General features: G+C 37.5%; 7 protein-coding genes across 7 annotated transcripts; 3 read left to right on the top strand and 4 right to left on the bottom strand.

Annotated features, from left to right (window-relative positions):
* Nucleotides 1-303: 303 nt before the first annotated feature.
* On the top strand, nucleotides 304-1,482 carry KQ657_004482 (uncharacterized protein; the record flags this gene model as incomplete). The annotated part of the gene is made up of 1 exon (XM_043195151.1): nucleotides 304-1,482. The coding sequence occupies one exon, from the start codon at nucleotides 304-306 to the stop codon at nucleotides 1,480-1,482; it is 1,179 nt and encodes a 392-aa protein (XP_043050348.1).
* A 251-nt stretch (nucleotides 1,483-1,733) lies between these two features.
* On the bottom strand, nucleotides 1,734-3,734 carry CUP2 (Cup2p; the record flags this gene model as incomplete). Its single annotated transcript, XM_043195152.1, has 1 exon — nucleotides 1,734-3,734. The coding sequence occupies one exon, from the start codon at nucleotides 3,732-3,734 to the stop codon at nucleotides 1,734-1,736; it is 2,001 nt and encodes a 666-aa protein (XP_043050349.1).
* A 2,097-nt stretch (nucleotides 3,735-5,831) lies between these two features.
* Nucleotides 5,832-7,517, top strand: KQ657_004484 (Cyb2p; the record flags this gene model as incomplete). The annotated part of the gene is made up of 1 exon (XM_043195153.1): nucleotides 5,832-7,517. One exon carries the CDS (start codon nucleotides 5,832-5,834, stop codon nucleotides 7,515-7,517), a length of 1,686 nt encoding a protein of 561 aa, XP_043050350.1.
* Nucleotides 7,518-8,457: 940 nt separating this feature from the next.
* On the top strand, nucleotides 8,458-13,308 carry MYO2 (myosin 2; the record flags this gene model as incomplete). Its single annotated transcript, XM_043195154.1, has 2 exons — nucleotides 8,458-8,483; nucleotides 8,580-13,308. 2 exons carry the CDS (start codon nucleotides 8,458-8,460, stop codon nucleotides 13,306-13,308), a joined length of 4,755 nt encoding a protein of 1,584 aa, XP_043050351.1.
* Nucleotides 13,309-13,465: 157 nt separating this feature from the next.
* KQ657_004486 (uncharacterized protein) lies at nucleotides 13,466-13,984 on the bottom strand (the record flags this gene model as incomplete). The annotated part of the gene is made up of 2 exons (XM_043195155.1): nucleotides 13,466-13,796; nucleotides 13,980-13,984. 2 exons carry the CDS (start codon nucleotides 13,982-13,984, stop codon nucleotides 13,466-13,468), a joined length of 336 nt encoding a protein of 111 aa, XP_043050352.1.
* Nucleotides 13,985-14,225: 241 nt separating this feature from the next.
* Nucleotides 14,226-14,675, bottom strand: KQ657_004487 (uncharacterized protein; the record flags this gene model as incomplete). The annotated part of the gene is made up of 1 exon (XM_043195156.1): nucleotides 14,226-14,675. The coding sequence occupies one exon, from the start codon at nucleotides 14,673-14,675 to the stop codon at nucleotides 14,226-14,228; it is 450 nt and encodes a 149-aa protein (XP_043050353.1).
* Nucleotides 14,676-14,964: 289 nt separating this feature from the next.
* KQ657_004488 (uncharacterized protein) lies at nucleotides 14,965-15,732 on the bottom strand (the record flags this gene model as incomplete). The annotated part of the gene is made up of 1 exon (XM_043195157.1): nucleotides 14,965-15,732. The coding sequence occupies one exon, from the start codon at nucleotides 15,730-15,732 to the stop codon at nucleotides 14,965-14,967; it is 768 nt and encodes a 255-aa protein (XP_043050354.1).
* Nucleotides 15,733-17,523: the final 1,791 nt, after the last annotated feature.

Genomic DNA, 17,523 nt, shown 5'->3' on the forward strand with positions numbered 1-17,523 from the left:
ATATATATATATATATATGTCATGCAAAGCACTAGCTGTAAATAACTACTAATATACCGATCAGTGATGGAAAGGGAGCAGTGTTGTGATCTAAACAAGGACGTTTGCCTTTGAATGAGTAACAACTTTCTATTTACATTTGTGCGCATACCCAAAGAGATCAAAGGATATCGCGTTTCACAGGTGAGGTCCGCTGTAATCTTGTTGGCGACTTAAAATACATTACTATCAAAGGCACCCTTATCTCTTTTGTTCACAATCTAGTGATATTAATAACTGGCTAGTAAGGCTGGATAGTTTAATATGGACGCAATTATATCAAAGGCGAGTAACCAGGCAGTGACTTTTGCTATCCGATCAGGGATATCATTGGCCTCTGGGTATGCTGTCAAGACAGTCAGTAAGTATTTAGAAACCCAAAGAAAGGTGGCAATCGATGCTGCTGCTTCCAAGAGACTCCAAAAACTCCAAACACTGCTTGAAAGTCGCGTTCGAGTTCTTACGGAGACATTTAGTCTTGTTCGGCTATTAGCAACTGTGGGGAGAGCAGAAACATGGGACGCAGTAGTGGCTTTGGTAGATCAATTGGAAACAGAGCTAGCAACATTTACAATTAGTGTAGATGAGACACCTGAAATAGTAGAGAGGAAGATTCAATCTTTAACTGCTGAAATCAATGGCTTACTCCCAGTTCTTACTTTAGCATTAACTACAGCTAATGTTACTCATATGTACTATTATACGCCAGAAAAGGTGAGTTTAACAAGTTTATTACGTCTGTATGACCGAATGAAACAGAATGAGACATCATTTGATCTTAAACTCTACTCAATCTTCTATAATCCAGGCCGAATCACAGATGGAGGTGATCCTACATTAGCTATTTCTTGGAAGGAAACTTTTGCAAGATGTAAAGTGAAAATAATTGAAGAAAGTCCATTTAGGTATTCGCTATCCGTGGAGGAACTGTTTGATGATGAAAGATATCACGACGACGATGAAAAGCCACTCAAGATGAGATATAATGTTGATGTAATTAACAAGATGTTTTTTACAAGGCTGGGAAACTTACTTCGATTAGATAATGGCGATTACCCTGTTTTAATTTTGAAATTGGTAGATGACGGTAAAGAGGAGTGGCTTGCCTTTGGCTCATACGAAGAGACTAAAAGCGATGATGAAGAATCAGATAGCGACGAAGAAGAAGATGATGGGACAAAAAATAATAATGTAAAAGGGAAAGAGAGGGATTTTTCCAAGACTTATGCCAATTCTGAGCTTAACCTTCTTGATACAATAATTCGTTTATACAAATATGAACAAGCCGAAAGAAAACATGTTCTCAATGCCACTGATTCAAAGTTAGCCATTTACCTAAATAAGGATCAATCGCAGCAAATCGATTATAATACCCATCTGTCATCTTCAAATGCTATACTCAACTCCAACATATCTCGGTTAGATACGTTAAAGTTGGAATAATTCGACTACAAAAACGTTTCATGATTCCTAAAAAAAGCATATCCTATTCCAAATATCTATAACATGCAATCTATTACATATAGTACATAAAGAATGAAACCAATCCCATCATCAACATCATCATCAACATCATATCCTCACCACAAACGTATACAAGAAACTGGGAATAAAGTAAAAAATTCACACGGCCCATTTCAAGCGTCAAAATGCAAACAAGTATTGGTAAAATCAACTTTCTACCACCTTACTAACTAGCCTATAAATTCAGTAGGTTCACTGCTACCAAAAATAGGCGACATTAAATCATTAAACCCTTCCAACATAGGTGCATAATCTTCATATGAATATACTTTGGATCCATTGGGTAATTTACCATTAGGGTCATTGTATACAGTACTTGACCCGCTTGTAATCATATCCGTATTATTTCCATTCATAAAATCAACCCCATTGTGAACACCGTTCGTCATGATAGCATTCTCATAATTGAACAATACATCACTAGTATCGGGGATTTTGGAACCATTAATTCCCAATTGTGACTGATTAAGTAACGTCAGAGCTGCAACATCAGTCAGAGATGGAACCGAAGGAGCAAGTGGCAGTGTTGTACCGTATCCAGGCTCAACGGATTGAGATCTGCTCAATATCACATTCACATCATCATTAAGTTCCCTTATAGGAATTTCATGGTGATGAACAACTTTCTTCTGTGTTTTTGGGTGATGCTGTAAGGGAAGACTATCAAATGACAGTATTGAATTATTTCTGTTTATCCCCAGATGATGTGGTCCACCAGCACCAGATGGTGGATAAGCAGCCAGTTGGTTTGTGGCGGTTGAAGAATTTGATGTCACAGAAAGTACACTCTCAGGTCTTCTTGGTCTATGGGTTTGTGGATAATGGCTACTATTGTTACCCGCAGCATAAACCGGTTTAGGCTGACCAACAACATTAGTGTGCATCATATTTGATGCAGGTGTGTACGATCCTCCCGTCGTTGGACTAGTTAAAACACCAGAATTATTGGCTGAAGAATTGTTATATGAAGTGGTTGATTGTGTAGCAATATTACTATTCATATTCAGAACCATAGTATTGTTCATCTTGTTATCATTAAACTCACTATTTTCATCAAGGGAAAAGGAGCCAACCAAAGGAAACAATGGGAAAATATTATCAAGAGATGGTGATTGTGGATTCTTTTGATCTGAATTCATATTAGGGCTTGTATTCATATCGATGTGGCCATTAGAACCGGAATCATAAACATTGATACTAGTTTGGCCATTATTAATCCCAGATGAATTATTTGTGGAGGTAAAAGCACCATTTGCAGCTGTAAAATTACTCGTACCATTCAATGCAGATATGTTATAACCTCCATTAATTGGATTAGAAATTCCTGTCCCATTTGGTCCGTTAAGAGTTAATTGAGACGAAGTCTGAGACAAATCTGATGGACTAAACATATCAAACAAACCTCCACTTGCTGAGACATCAAAGGGAAAAACTATATCCTCAATAACATAGTTTGATTCAAGATTAGGCAAGTTGTTGGCATTCGTATTCGAGTTTAAATCTTGAGACTGTCGTTGTTTCTGGTCAGATGATTTACTAGAAATTTGAACATATTGATTAGCTTTCTGTTGACCATCAAGCAATGGTAACTGCAGTTGTTGCTGTTGATGCTGAAATATCTGTTTGCTATACCCGTTCAAGCTTGAAGATGACGAATTTTTGGACTTCGAAGCATTATTGAAGGAAGTATGCAAAATGGTTGACGATTTTGAGATATCTTTCTTGGATTGTGAATGGGGAGAGGGGGTAGACTTTGCAGAATTATTCAAATGGGATGTTCCCGGTGAAAAAGCTGCATTACCATTAATGTGCCCGGATGTAGCGGGAATTGAACCTAAAGGATTGGCACTGCCAGCACCATTTATATGAGTGGCTGTGTCTGTTAAAGGAAGGGAAGAAGCACTAGCAGGTGATTTTAATGAATCAAGTGAAATAGTAGATGAAGAAGTAGCCATATTTGATTTGGTAACTTTCTTTTTGCGAGGGTCACTGACAGTATTCTTATTTGAACATGTGCAATGACTATTTTTATGGCAAAGACAAGAAGCTAAATGAGTACCTGGGGACTTTCCTTTCTTCCCACATGTACAAGCAACATGATGAGCCTTGAGTTTACGTTGTTCTCTGCAGTGTTGACACTGGGATGCTGGTCTTCCTTTTGGTTTAATCATAGTTAAAGGTTGGTCTGTATGAGTACAAGTGGTCACTCTATGGCCACGGATACACCTTTCACAGGCATACTTGACACCATTTATAAGCACCATTATAGACAATAATAATATATGAAAACTTTAATGTCTTTTAACTAGTTTTCTTTAAAACAACTCCGCAAGTTTGACAACCCTTAATGGCAGTTATACTTTACTTGGTCGCAATATTAGCGCACTGCACTCTGCACTCTGCTACCGTTCTTGGAGCGGATTCCGATTTCTGCCTGCCTCTATGAGCCTCCTGGATATTTCTGCCGTTGTGAGTCTCTGCGATTGTTACGTGTCTTGAATATTGAATGTTGATGTGATAGTTGGTGGGATCGGTCAAACTTTTAATGATGATTAATTTGCTTTTTTTTTCGTGCGATGCACCAGGTAGTGGCAGCCTAAAGATAGTAGTGGGTATTTGTGTGAGGGTAAATCATAAAAGTGTCAGAATGAAAGCCACTACATGCGTAGACTGCTAACCCAGGGCACATACAGTCATGGAACAACTTTCTATTGAACTACTTTCTATTGAACTACTTGACCTAAATTTATATCACAAATAACGAAGCAAAAAATAGCCTGCCATGAAGCTTTCTAAGGGTAAAATCGAATATAGTATTCATAGTACACTTTTAACGCTTATTACTTCGCAGAATGCATATAGATAGATTTATTGACCAGTGTTACGTGAATGCCTGTTCAAGTACAGATCCTTAGTGTTATGGGCTCGACTTTGCTATTGTTGATGGTTGATTTAAGGCCCCTGACGATAATTGCTATTAGAAGTTAAACTGAACTCTCCGGGAAATAAGCATACTCTTAACCATTGTTTTCTCTAAAGGAAAACCGTTGTATACCACATGCAGTACTTTTTTGGGCCTTATTACTTCTGGCCATCCCGTGAGTCATTTGTTCAAATGTATGTGTGTAAATGGGACAGGTGAGAGCGTACTCTTCATTGGCATCTACTTTTCTAGGCCAAACCTGATACAGGTGATTTTGTAATGAAAACTTGAAGTTGCATCTTGTGTTCTCACAGTTGATTGTTTTTTCGAAATAATTCGTTAGCTGAGACTTTACGTTATGGTCAAGCTTCGTTTAGGTTAATCAGCTTGATTCTTTTACCTGATACATGGAGCAAATCATGCAGTGCGAGTATTTTTTCATATCTGGACTTGTTACCTTACGCCTATCAAGTCTTTTGTTGCGAATAGCCCTCGTCCGGGCCATCGATTTTTTTACCCTTTCATCTTCTATGTAGAATGCATTATATTGCCTTGTGCATAAAACGGCCATTTTATTTGGCATCCGCACTATGTCCTGCATCTTTACGTCGTAAATATCATCAACTAACTTAGACAAAAAAAAAGTTGATGCTATGATATCACCGTTAAACAACTTGCAGTGAAAAAGAGCTTTTGAAAAGGTCTACGTTATGTGCAGAGATTATTTTGCGCCTTTGGCATATTGGAAATGCTCCATAAATATGATGCAAAAGTCTTTCTTTTTTGCTGAGGTTGAAGTGATTATATCAGTAGGAATATATAGAATCAGTGAACATTCACGTAGTAAAAAGAAGGAATAGTTATCCAGGTCTACAGTCACCAAGTTAAAAGTGATACTTAAGCTAAACTCAAGTGCAATGCATAACTTTTTTTTGAACGCTAGAAAGTATGTATTTGCTGATGTTATCTGCAAGAGCCAATAAGATAAATCATGATGGTAACCACTAACATATCACCAGTTACATAAAAAATTGTGGGGGTAGGAAACCTCAGCCAGTCGGTATATAGTTAATTTATTCCTATTCAAGTATTATTATCCACTAACTTAAGATCGAATTTCCCCCACACAGGGCTCTCATTTTTAGGTAGTGGGGTGCCGGTTCTCAAGATGGGCTCTCTATTCGGATTTGGTAGCGCGTACATTACATTGGGGGAAGTTTTGATTTGACAACCTTCCCCTCACAATCCTTAGTAAGTACATAGATAAATATATACATGTTGTGATTCCTAGAATGGATACGGTGTTGGTGACTTGAACTATTGTATTGATTTTACATATACTCCAATGAGTATCTCTCCAGCTGAAGTGAGAAAGCATTCGACGAAGGATGATTGCTGGATTATCATCCACGGAAAGGTTTACGACATTACACTGTTTGTAACCAAACATCCTGGCGGTTCAGCGATACTTTTAAAATATGCTGGGAAAGATGGCACTAAAGCGTTTGACCCAATTCACCCAATTGATATCATTGCTCGTTTCTTACCCCCTGAATGTTGCTTAGGGGAAGTTGAGGTGACTACGAAAAGTTCCCTTAAGGGGAAGACAAAAGAAGCCAAGACGGAAAAGAAGAGTGAAACAGAAGAAGATGATATTGAAGATGAAGTGGGATGTCCAGATGATGAATGGAGTGTTGAATATGACAGAATGCATATATCAAAAAGCAAAAATGATGCTCACAATGGAAAAGTCAGCAATGAAAATACCAATAACAGTGGTAGTAACAACGGTGATGATGATGATGAAGACGATGATGATGAAGATGATGAAGATATAATTGAAAGACGAAAGTATAATAAGGCAAAGCCTCCACTTTCACTGATTTATAATCTCCATGATTTTGAATTTGTAGCTCGTCATGCTATGGATAAAATAGGGTGGGCATACTATTCATCTGGTTGTGACGATGAAATTACCCTTCGAGAAAACCATCTTTCTTATCAACGTGTGCTTTTTAAGCCTCGGATCCTTAGAGATGTTACTGAAGTTAATACATCTACAACCATGTTAGGCACCAAGACGTCTTGTCCCTTTTACATCACAGCTACTGCTTTAGGAAAGTTGGGCCACGAAGACGGGGAAAAGGTACTTACCCGTCAAGCTGCAAGACAAGATGTAATTCAAATGATACCAACATTGGCCTCATGTTCCTTTGATGAGATAGTGGATGTGAAACACCCACTGCAAACTCAATGGTTCCAGCTTTATGTGAATCAAGACAAACAAGTTACCAAGGAATTAGTGCAGCATGCTGAAAAAAGAGGTGTGACAGCATTATTCATTACTGTTGATGCTCCACAATTAGGTAGAAGGGAAAAAGATATGCGTTCTAAGGATTTTGAGGACTTGTCTCACGTTCAGGATGAAAATGATAATTCTATTGACAGATCACAAGGTGCTGCTAGAGCAATTAGTTCTTTTATTGATACTGGGTTGACTTGGGAACTGATCAAATGGTTCCGTCTGATCACTAAAATGAAAATCTTACTTAAGGGGGTTCAATGTGTTGAGGATGTCTTAATGGCAGTTGAACATGGAGTCGATGGTGTTGTTCTTTCCAATCATGGAGGAAGACAGTTAGAATATTCTCCATCTCCCATTGAAGTTCTTGCAGAAGTTGTACCTATTCTTAAACAAAGAGGTGATTACGAAAAGTTGGAAATTTACATTGATGGTGGTGTTAGAAGAGCAACTGATGTGCTTAAAGCAATTTGCTTAGGAGCAAAAGGTGTGGGCATCGGACGTCCATTTTTATATGCTATGAGCACTTACGGGGATGATGGGGTGTATAAGGCTATTCAAATTTTAAAGGATGAGATGATAATGAACATGCGTTTGCTAGGAGTGAATACTATCGATCAGTTGAATGAACTGTATATTGATACTAGAAGAATGAACAGATGTATTCCTGGAGATAACTTATTTGATACAGCATATGAACGGTTGAAGAACCCTGGTTTTAAGCTTTAGATTGCAAATAGTGAGTTACAATTACAATATGACTACAGAACTCGATTTACAAACAATATGACTTCTAAAAAAATTCCAATTACAAGCCTATGTCTTGAATGTGTCGCTTCATGTAGAAAAGATCCCATCCTTCGTTATGCCTTAGCAGGTAGGCCCTCTCCTTCCACAAGCCGATTACTGGTGAGGGGGAAGGTCAATCAGAAAGGTCGTTCCTTATGCGAACAAGTACAATACATAGGTCGCGTTGGTCCAGACCTTACTTATACCTATTTTCTTGTTTGTGTAATTGAACCAGTAAGGAGTACTGCAACAAGGAGCTTTGTAAATGAGGTAGAAGTGTGTAACATTTTAAAAGTATGTCCTCTAAACTCCAACATAGCCATTATATTTTTAGTTCCATGCAGCCCAAGTTATGAAACCTAGCTACAACAAGTTTGTCAGAAACAGTCCGGAACAACTGAAGCCTGTGCAGTCTTATTCAGTGGTGTTCCTACTTAGTGTCAAGTTAAAGGCTCAGAAGTCTATTAGATATAACTACTGCCAAAGTAACTGACAGAAAGTGACTCAAAGCAACTGAACATGTGATAAATAGAATTGGTTGGTATAACCATTTCATTTCATTTCCTTGACCTGAATGTAACACACTCCTCATTCTATTATTGTAGAAGGTATAACCTCTGTAAGATTTTCGACTTATATGTAGGATTGTTAAATACAGTATGATTCTAATGCGCTACCAGTGGGGTTCACCGTCTCAATCGTGTTTTGATTTAAAAGTTTTGTGTTTTTTTTTGGTGCTGTTGATTGTCGCGTGTTCAAGTGAAATGATTTTAACTAACAACAAATCAGAGTACGCCATCGTTTTTACCACTGAAAACTGTCATAACTAAAGTCTGCGATATTGTTCACCAAAACCTTTGCCGGACAATATTAGTGGAAAATGGTGTCCGATTATGATGCTGGAACGTACGTATAACAACAGCGAATCAAGATCGATCGCATATCCAAGAATATCTTTTGATCCCCTTTTCGAGATGAGATTTACTAACCTATAACGTGAAGCCGGTGCTGGTACCCAGATGAAAAACTTGGTTGGATTGGTGTCACCGTTAAGGAAGCAAAAAAGGAGGGTGACGGTAAACACAAATTGATTTTACTTCCTGATGGTGTTGTTGATGATGAGGATGCCTCATTTATATCACTTGATGTAAAATCATTAAAAGAGGATGAGGATGATAAGCTACCTCCCTTACGTAACCCTCCTATTTTAGAAGCAGCTGAAGATTTGACTAGTTTGTCTTATTTGAATGAACCTGCAGTGTTGCACGCTATCAAGTTGCGGTACTCGCAGTTAAACATATATACATATTCTGGAATTGTTTTGATTGCCACTAACCCCTTCCAGCGAGTGGATCAGTTATATAGCCAGGATATTGTTCAAGCATATGCTGGCAAAAGAAGAGGTGAATTAGATCCACATTTATTTGCTATTGCAGAAGATGCTTATAGATGTATGAAGACTGATGGTCGCAACCAAACCATCGTTGTTAGCGGTGAATCTGGTGCTGGTAAAACTGTCTCTGCCAAGTATATCATGCGATATTTCGCATCAGTGGAAGAATCAGATCATAGTGATTCAATTCCAACTGCTGATCACCATAAAGTCGCTGATATGTCAGAAGTTGAAGAACAAATTTTAGCCACCAATCCGATTATGGAAGCCTTTGGGAATGCTAAGACGACAAGAAATGATAATTCCTCCCGTTTTGGTAAGTATTTGGAAATTCTTTTTGGTGATAAGATTCAAATCATTGGTGCCCGTATCAGAACTTATCTCTTAGAAAGATCAAGATTAGTGTTCCAACCTCCCACAGAAAGAAATTATCACATTTTTTACCAAATTTTGGCAGGTATGAATGAAGATGATAAAGCTACTTTGGCTTTGACCTCAGCAGAAGATTACAAATATACAAATCAAGGTGGAAAGCCTCAGATTGAAGGTGTTGATGATGCTGCAGAGTTCCAGATCACGAAGGATGCTTTGCTGTTAATTGGTATTAATGATGCCAAGCAGTTTGAAATCTATAAACTTTTGGCAGCTTTGTTACATATTGGTAATATTGACATTGCTGCTACTAAGAATGATGCACAATTATCTTCAGAAGAGCCAAACTTGGTTAAGGCGTGTGAATTATTAGGTTTAGATGCCTTTGCATTCACTAAGTGGTGTGTCAAAAAGCAGATTACAACTAGACTGGAAAAGATTGTAACTAACCTTAATCACAAGCAAGCTATTGTGGCAAGAGATTCATTTGCCAAATATATTTATTCAGCTTTATTTGACTGGTTGGTTGATTACATTAATTCTGATTTATGTCCTCCACATGTTAATGAACAGATTAAATCATTTATTGGTGTTTTAGATATTTACGGGTTTGAGCATTTTGAGAAGAACAGCTTTGAACAATTCTGTATCAACTATGCTAATGAAAAGTTACAACAAGAGTTTAACCAGCATGTTTTCAAATTAGAACAAGAGGAGTATGTGCGAGAAGAAATTGAATGGTCGTTTATTGATTTCGCTGATAACCAACCTTGTATTGATTTGATTGAAAAGAAGTTGGGTATTTTAGCTCTTCTCGATGAGGAATCCAGATTACCTGCTGGTAATGATCAAAGTTGGATCGAAAAAATGTATCAGACATTAGACAAGGAGCCTACTAATAAAGTGTTCCAGAAGCCAAGATTTGGCCAAACCAAATTTGTCGTTAAGCATTATGCCTTGGATGTTTCGTATGATATGGATGGGTTTATTGAAAAGAATAGAGATACTGTTGGGGAAGGTCATTTGGAAGTAATGAAGAACTCATCGAATGAATTCTTGAAAGATGTTTTATCAATTATAGATAAAACATCTCAAGACTTAAATAAAGAGAGTAATGGTTCTGCTGCTCCAGCTCCTGGAAAGCCTTCTGGAAGGTCACTTTCAAATAAGAAACCAACTTTAGGTTCTATATTTAAGGGCTCATTGATTGAGTTGATGAAGACCATTAATTCAACGAATGTCCATTATATTCGTTGTATCAAGCCTAATGAACAGAAGAAAGCCTGGGAATTCGACTCCTTGATGGTATTGTCTCAATTACGTGCCTGTGGTGTCTTGGAGACTATTCGTATATCGTGTGCTGGTTTCCCTTCCAGATGGACCTATGTGGAATTCGCTGATAGATATCATATTTTAGTTTCACCTGAGAAGTGGATATCTGTTATGAATGATGGTGATATCTCAAAGGAGTCAGTCTCTGGACTCTGTGATACCATCTTACAGGATAATATTGAGGATAGTTCGAGATATCAATTAGGTAATACCAAGATCTTCTTTAAGGCTGGTATGTTGGCTCATTTTGAAAAGTTGCGTTCTGAAAAGTTATTCCGTGCTGCTGTTATGATTCAAAAAAATATTAGAAGACATAATGTGCGTAAGGAGTATTTGGCTACTAGAGACGCGCATCGTGCTTTGCAGGCTTTGTTGAGAGGATACTTGACAAGAGATCGCATACAAAAGGAGAAGAGATCATCCGCTGCTACACAAATACAAACTGCTGTTAGAGGTTTCCTTGCGCGTAAGCAATATCAAACAACCTTGGAATCTGTTGTTGTTATCCAAAAAGCGGTCAGAGGATTATATGGTAGAAGAACATTTAACCAAATGCGCACAGAGAGGTCCGCTGTTACCATACAGAATGCTTGGAGAGGACATCAAGTACGGAAAGATTATCAAGCCAAGATTAAATCTACTGTGGTTATTCAATCATACATCAGACGTAAGTTGGCTATTGCTGAGTTGAAACAATTGAAAGTGGAAGCTAAATCGGCGAACCACTATAAGGAGGTCAGCTATAAATTGGAGAACAAGGTTATTGAATTGACGCAACTGTTGACTGCCAAGATTCAAGATAACAAGAAATTGCAAGAGGAAATACAACTGATGCAAAGTTTGTTGGAACAATCATCCACTGCCCATGAAACTTTGAAGCAAAGAGAATTAGAATTCAGTTCCAAGTTTGATACACAGAATAGCGAGCATCAAGAAGAAATTCTTAGCATGAACAAGGAATTAGAAATCATCAAGCAAGAATACTCTTCTGCCCAACAAAAGGTTGAACAATTAAGTAAGGAGCAACAAGACTTGAAGGCCGAAGTCGCCAAACAGATTTCTGAATTACAAGAAGCAAAGTCTGCCTTGGTTAAGCGTGACACTATTGAAGTCGATTTAAAGAGTAACATCGAGCAATTGAAGTCGGAGATAGCCGCATTGCAAGCACTGAATGCTGCCGCAATTGCTGCAGCTGCTGCATCTACTGTTAGCGGTGCTAGCAAACCTCTTGTGAATCCTAAGGTTCGTTCTGCTGATAAAAGACATAGTCTGGGTGCATGGGTTGCCGGAGTTTCTCGTGGATCATTTGATGGTCCAGGTCATTCTAACCGTCCTGTTTCTGTTATTGCTGTCTCAAGTTATGAACATGTTAAAGTGGAAGATATTAACGATGAGTTGTTCAGCTTGTTGAGAGACTCACGTAAATTGCATAGAGAAATCGTTGAAGGATTATTAAAGGGTTTGAAGATTCCAGCAGCTGGTGTTGCTTCAGACTTGACAAGAAAAGAGGTACTTTTCCCAGCCAGAATAATAATCATCATTTTAAGTGATATGTGGAGATTGGGATTAACCAAGGAATCTGAAGAGTTTTTGGGTGAAGTCTTAGCTGCTATTCAACAAATCGTTAGCGTTTTAAAGGATGATGATATCATCCCTAATGGTGCATTCTGGTTATCCAACACACATGAATTGTATTCGTTTGTATCGTACGCTCAACAAACAATTCTTGCCAATGACACATTATCAAATGATATGAGTGAGGAAGAATTTGATGAGTATTTGAAATTAGTTGCAGTTGTGAAGGAAGATTTTGAATCTTTATCATATAACATCTATAATATGTGGATGAAGAAATTAGAAAAAGGTTTGGAAAAGAGAGCTGTACCAGCTGTTGTGTTGTCTCAATCTTTACCTGGTTTCATGGCTCCCGAATCCTCTCCATTTTTGGCTAAGGTATTTAGCCCTGGTGTTCATTATAACATGGATGACATCTTGAGTTTTTTCAACTCTGTTTATTGGTCCATGAAGCTGTACTTTGTTGAACAGAGTGTGATGAATGAAGTTATTGTTGAATTGCTTAGATTTGTAAATGCCTTGTGTTTCAACGACTTGCTCATGAGAAGAAACTTTTTATCATGGAAACGTGGGTTACAATTAAATTATAATGTTACACGTTTAGAAGAATGGTGTAAGGGTCATGAGATTCAAGAAGGAAGTGCTTGCTTGGTTCACTTATTGCAAGCGGCCAAGTTATTACAATTAAGAAAGAATACATCTGATGATGTTGAAATTCTTTATGAAGTTTGTTTTGCTTTGAAGCCAATTCAGATTCAAAAGTTAATAAGTCAATACTACGTTGCTGACTACGAGACTCCAATTGCACCTGAAGTATTGCAAGCTGTGGTTGACCGTGTGAAGGCCAATGATGGTAACAATCATGATGAATTGTTTGAGGCGGTTTCCCTTGATGGTCACTTCGATGACCCATTCAGAAGTGTTTCTTTGAGACCGTTCACCCGTGTTGAAGCTTATGTTCCAGCGTGGTTAAGTTTGCCTCAGATTAGACGGATAGTGGAACTAGTTGCACGTAATGCCACTGTTCAAGAGAACGGTGATGTTCAAGCCAATGTTTAATTTAAATTTTTGAACACATGATCACATTTACATATATATATAGATAGATATTAATCATTATTTATATGTCTACATATTATATATTATATTAATTCAAGTACATAGATATTATTAAGTATAAGACAAATGATGAGACTTATTATTGCTGACACTTGAGTTATTGCTTGGCTATTTCTTCCGGAGTTTTCGTCTTCAATTGTAAGGCATGAACGCCCTTTACCTTTAATTCATCCTCAAGAAGTTTATAGACCATGCGATGACGCAGAGGTAAGTTCTTTCCTTTGAAGTTATCGCTGTGAATCTCTATATTGAAGTGGCTTTCAGTAACGTTGGATGCACCTCTGACACCAGCATGATGGGCATGTTTTTGAGAATCGTTGTCAATGGAAAGGAATGTGGGCAGGAGTGTTTGAAGTTTCTTGGCCATAGATTGCTCAATAGGGCCTGGGTTGGGCGAAGTACGAACCAGCATGGTAGAAAATAGCCGTCTCCACATCAGACAGAATAAAAGCGGTGTAGTCAATAAGAACAATATGACATGTGGAAAAGTGTGTCTTTCGCGGTTGAAATGTTCTTACAAATTGAACAGACCAAGATCAAAACCAGGAGACTCAAAGAACATGCTGTGAAAAAGAGGTGATTGATTTGGAGTATCTGATTGCATATTATACGTCATTATCTGTATACGGCGGAATACATTATAGTTGAATTAATTAAGTAAACTTATGTACTTTCTTTCTGTAACCTTACATCACCAGATGTGTCCAATGGCTAAGTGCTGTGAAATGAAAGAATTGAATGATACAAGCATCATATGGATGTTATCATAAACTCTGAAATGCAACCGATATTATAAAAATGCCATTATGTAGCCAAGAAATTAAAGTGTAGAAATTCGATAGTTAAACTTCTTATCTCTAAGAAGTCTTCTTCGCTCTTTTAGGTAATAAACCCATCAAGCCAGGTAGAAACAGGCTAATCTTATAAAGACCAAATCCAGGAATTGATAATAATAACCACCATACTTTGTTGGTACCAAAGAGAACCATCAATACGTCAATAATCCAAGTAAGATAAACAACATCAAACAAGTGTTCATATAATCCAAAATGAATATCATTACCTGGATGTTTAAGCTTAGAGACTCCAAGGTCTGTCACATACTTTGGACGACCTTGCTTTTCAAGATAATATTGAAGGCCCCAAGATGGTGTCAGAAATAAAAGGAAAGGCCAGATTGTTGCGGGTCTATGGAATATAAGAATTATAAGGAAAACAGCTCCATTAACTCCAGCAGATGTCTGGTGAAGAGATGCAAGTGCTTCAACATTCTTAGTTGCTGTCTTTTTGGAACTAGATGCTGCCATTTTTATTTAGATGAAAAGAAAGACATTATATGAGTTCAAGATTTTTGAATGCGAATTATCATCAAAAGTTAAGCATCATTGAAATAATTGCCTTACTGTAAATTACACTATTAAGCTCTATATTGAAATATAGCATTAACTTACCGAAACGGCTCATCTCTTCCGTATCACCTTATATTGTAGCGCATTGAGCTACTATTACAAAAAGTGTTCGATATGTCTCTGTCATATGGTTTATTATTATTATGATATGTGTAGATAGTACTCACTAAAATGTGTGGCAGACTATTTACTTAGACTTGGCCTTTACCTTAGCAAATGGAATACTGGAAAGAGTCACGACCTTCAGCACAATACTTGAATACACATTGTAGAGTCCTACACGTGCTGCTAACATACCCGCACGTTGATTCCATTCAGTCATGGCAGCCTTGGTATATGGGCTAGAATCATAGCGTAACCTAAGGAAAAGAATCACAGCTACGAAAACAACAGCATTGATCAAAAACAGAAGAGGAGTCTTCAATAATAGCACCAAGCTGACTGATTGGGACGCAGCCATTAACATTTCACTACTAGCAGCCATAAACAATGCTGGTTGGTTGAACTGGGTGGTGAAATTATTTAAAAGGGCATTAATCTGAGATTGTTTAGCGATTGGCATTGGCAATAAAGGTAAAAGATTTCTCTGGAAATAACCAACACAGTGGAATACCAGGAAAATGCAATAAGAAACCAAACTAGATCCAACAGTAACTTTAGTTACTGAAGAGTTCAACAAAAGCACAAGCGCAAATGAACAGTAGGTGATATTCTCATCACGTAACAAAGACCCCCTTTGAAGTGAACCTTGAGTCTGTTTGATAACAATCAGATACGTAAAAATGATTGATACCAAGGCATACTTATAATATGTTAATGCCTTAGATGAACTAAAATAACCTACCACAGTGTATAGAAGGGAGTAAGCAAGGGCAGCAGCATGGCCTAAAAACCAATAGAATTGTGCTGTCTTGTAAACTGGTTGAGGGGCTGGGTGGGATGCTTTAGGAGGCATGATAGCAAAGTCAGAAAGTAACTTGTTCTCGTCTACAAAATGCTTAATAAATTCAAAAGATTAGCTGTTTGCTATCAAAGTTATTGTTGTTTGTGATATCCTTAAGCTCGCAATTGAGTGGTAGACAACGGAGCCACCAGAAGTGGTCGTGCGACAATATTTTTAGAAAGTCGCGGAACGTCGTTGTCCACCACTGTTAGAAATAGTGCACTTGAGAACGTTAACATCTAGCGAGATCCTTTAAGATCAAGCCCAATGTAGTAACAATTGCAAGCTCATAAATATCCAAAGTAAAATTCATTTGGCAATTCACTTTATTGTTCGAAAGTAGATCATAATATGCATTTCAAGCAAGAATGAAAGAAAGTGTTGCAACAAACCTGGAATTGAATGAGGTACGATTGATATGTGTATTTTTAGTGTATTTTCAGTATATTTTTAGTGAAAAAATATGATACTTAGCAAACGAGTTGAACTTTACAGTTTGCAGTTTTCAGTATTAGTTGATGCTTTCTTATAATTCATGAAGTAGCTCTAGCTTGATTGGTTGGTGTCTAAGAAGTATCGAAAACTATGAATATTTTTTTGGCTGCGAAACACATGCAATTCAAGTTCTATCTGCGAAAATATTCAGCCATAGCTTAGAACCTATTTGTGATCAATTTGGGATTGATATAATATCTACTATATATAATCCTTGAAATTATGACATAAGCTAAACTAAAAGGTTTCGCATTTTGAGGTGAAATGCTTGGGAGCTTTTAGTAGCGACGAAATTCAGGACATCGCCATCCATTTTGATATATTTTCTTGCAGAAGTTCTTCAAAATATGGGAAAAGAAAAGAAAAGGATGGATCAAAATACTGATCTTGCCAAAGTGGTAACCAATACCTCATCATCGTGTTTGTATTTGATGAAGAGTTACCCCTGGAAAATAGTACCCATCATCTTACTGCAGAATGCGTACTACATGTCGTTCTCTCATGATCTAAAGATATAAAGGTCTGCTCCCTCAAGGAGGATGAAAAAAACGAGATAAATGAATAATTTACTTACGAGTGTCAATCGGTGTAGCTGTACTCTTTATGTCGAACCCAAGTGTTTTGAAATTGAATGCATTGAAACTGAAGTTAGTATTCATGTGAAGAAGTTTAGTTTTGCAAGTAAGAATGGCTCGTAAGGGACAATAGATGACAAACGCAGAGTTGACTTGCTAGAACTCGTCTAGTGTATTTTTTAGGTTTGAAAGGTGCTTTTACCTGTAGGTAAGTATGCAGGGGAGACTAAATTGTGTTCAGATTAGGCAATTTTTCGTTGCGCAACTTACTGCTTTCCAGGCCAAATTTAATATGCTCCTCTCAATAAGTATCCCAAAATGGCAGTTTACTACATATTGTCACGTGACTCTATTTGAGAAAAATAGGCTTTGACTGAAAGGCTGGTGAAACAGTGTGAGAGAACTAAACGGATAGATATATAGTCACTTAACAACTAAATTTTTAGTTTATCTATATTTTATGAATCTCAATCATAGACATTGATAAGTTAAAGGTCACTTATGGTAGAATTGTTCTTCTTCTTAATTGGGTGTATGTGTATACTTGACGTATGTGAGATTGAATTGAGGTACTAACTTTCTTTTCTAGGGAGAGAAATAGCTAAACCCTACAAAGATGTGGGGAACATAGCATGTTATTGCGGTAACTGTCACAACCAAAGTGTCTATGCTATCAAATCATGGGGATGGGTTACGCTCTTTTTCGTCCCCGTTGTTCCGTATAAAGTTACAG

This window comes from Scheffersomyces spartinae (genome assembly GCF_019049425.1).
Source record: "Scheffersomyces spartinae strain ARV_011 chromosome Unknown scaffold_6, whole genome shotgun sequence".
Lineage (NCBI taxonomy): Eukaryota > Fungi > Ascomycota > Pichiomycetes > Serinales > Debaryomycetaceae > Lizanozyma > Lizanozyma spartinae.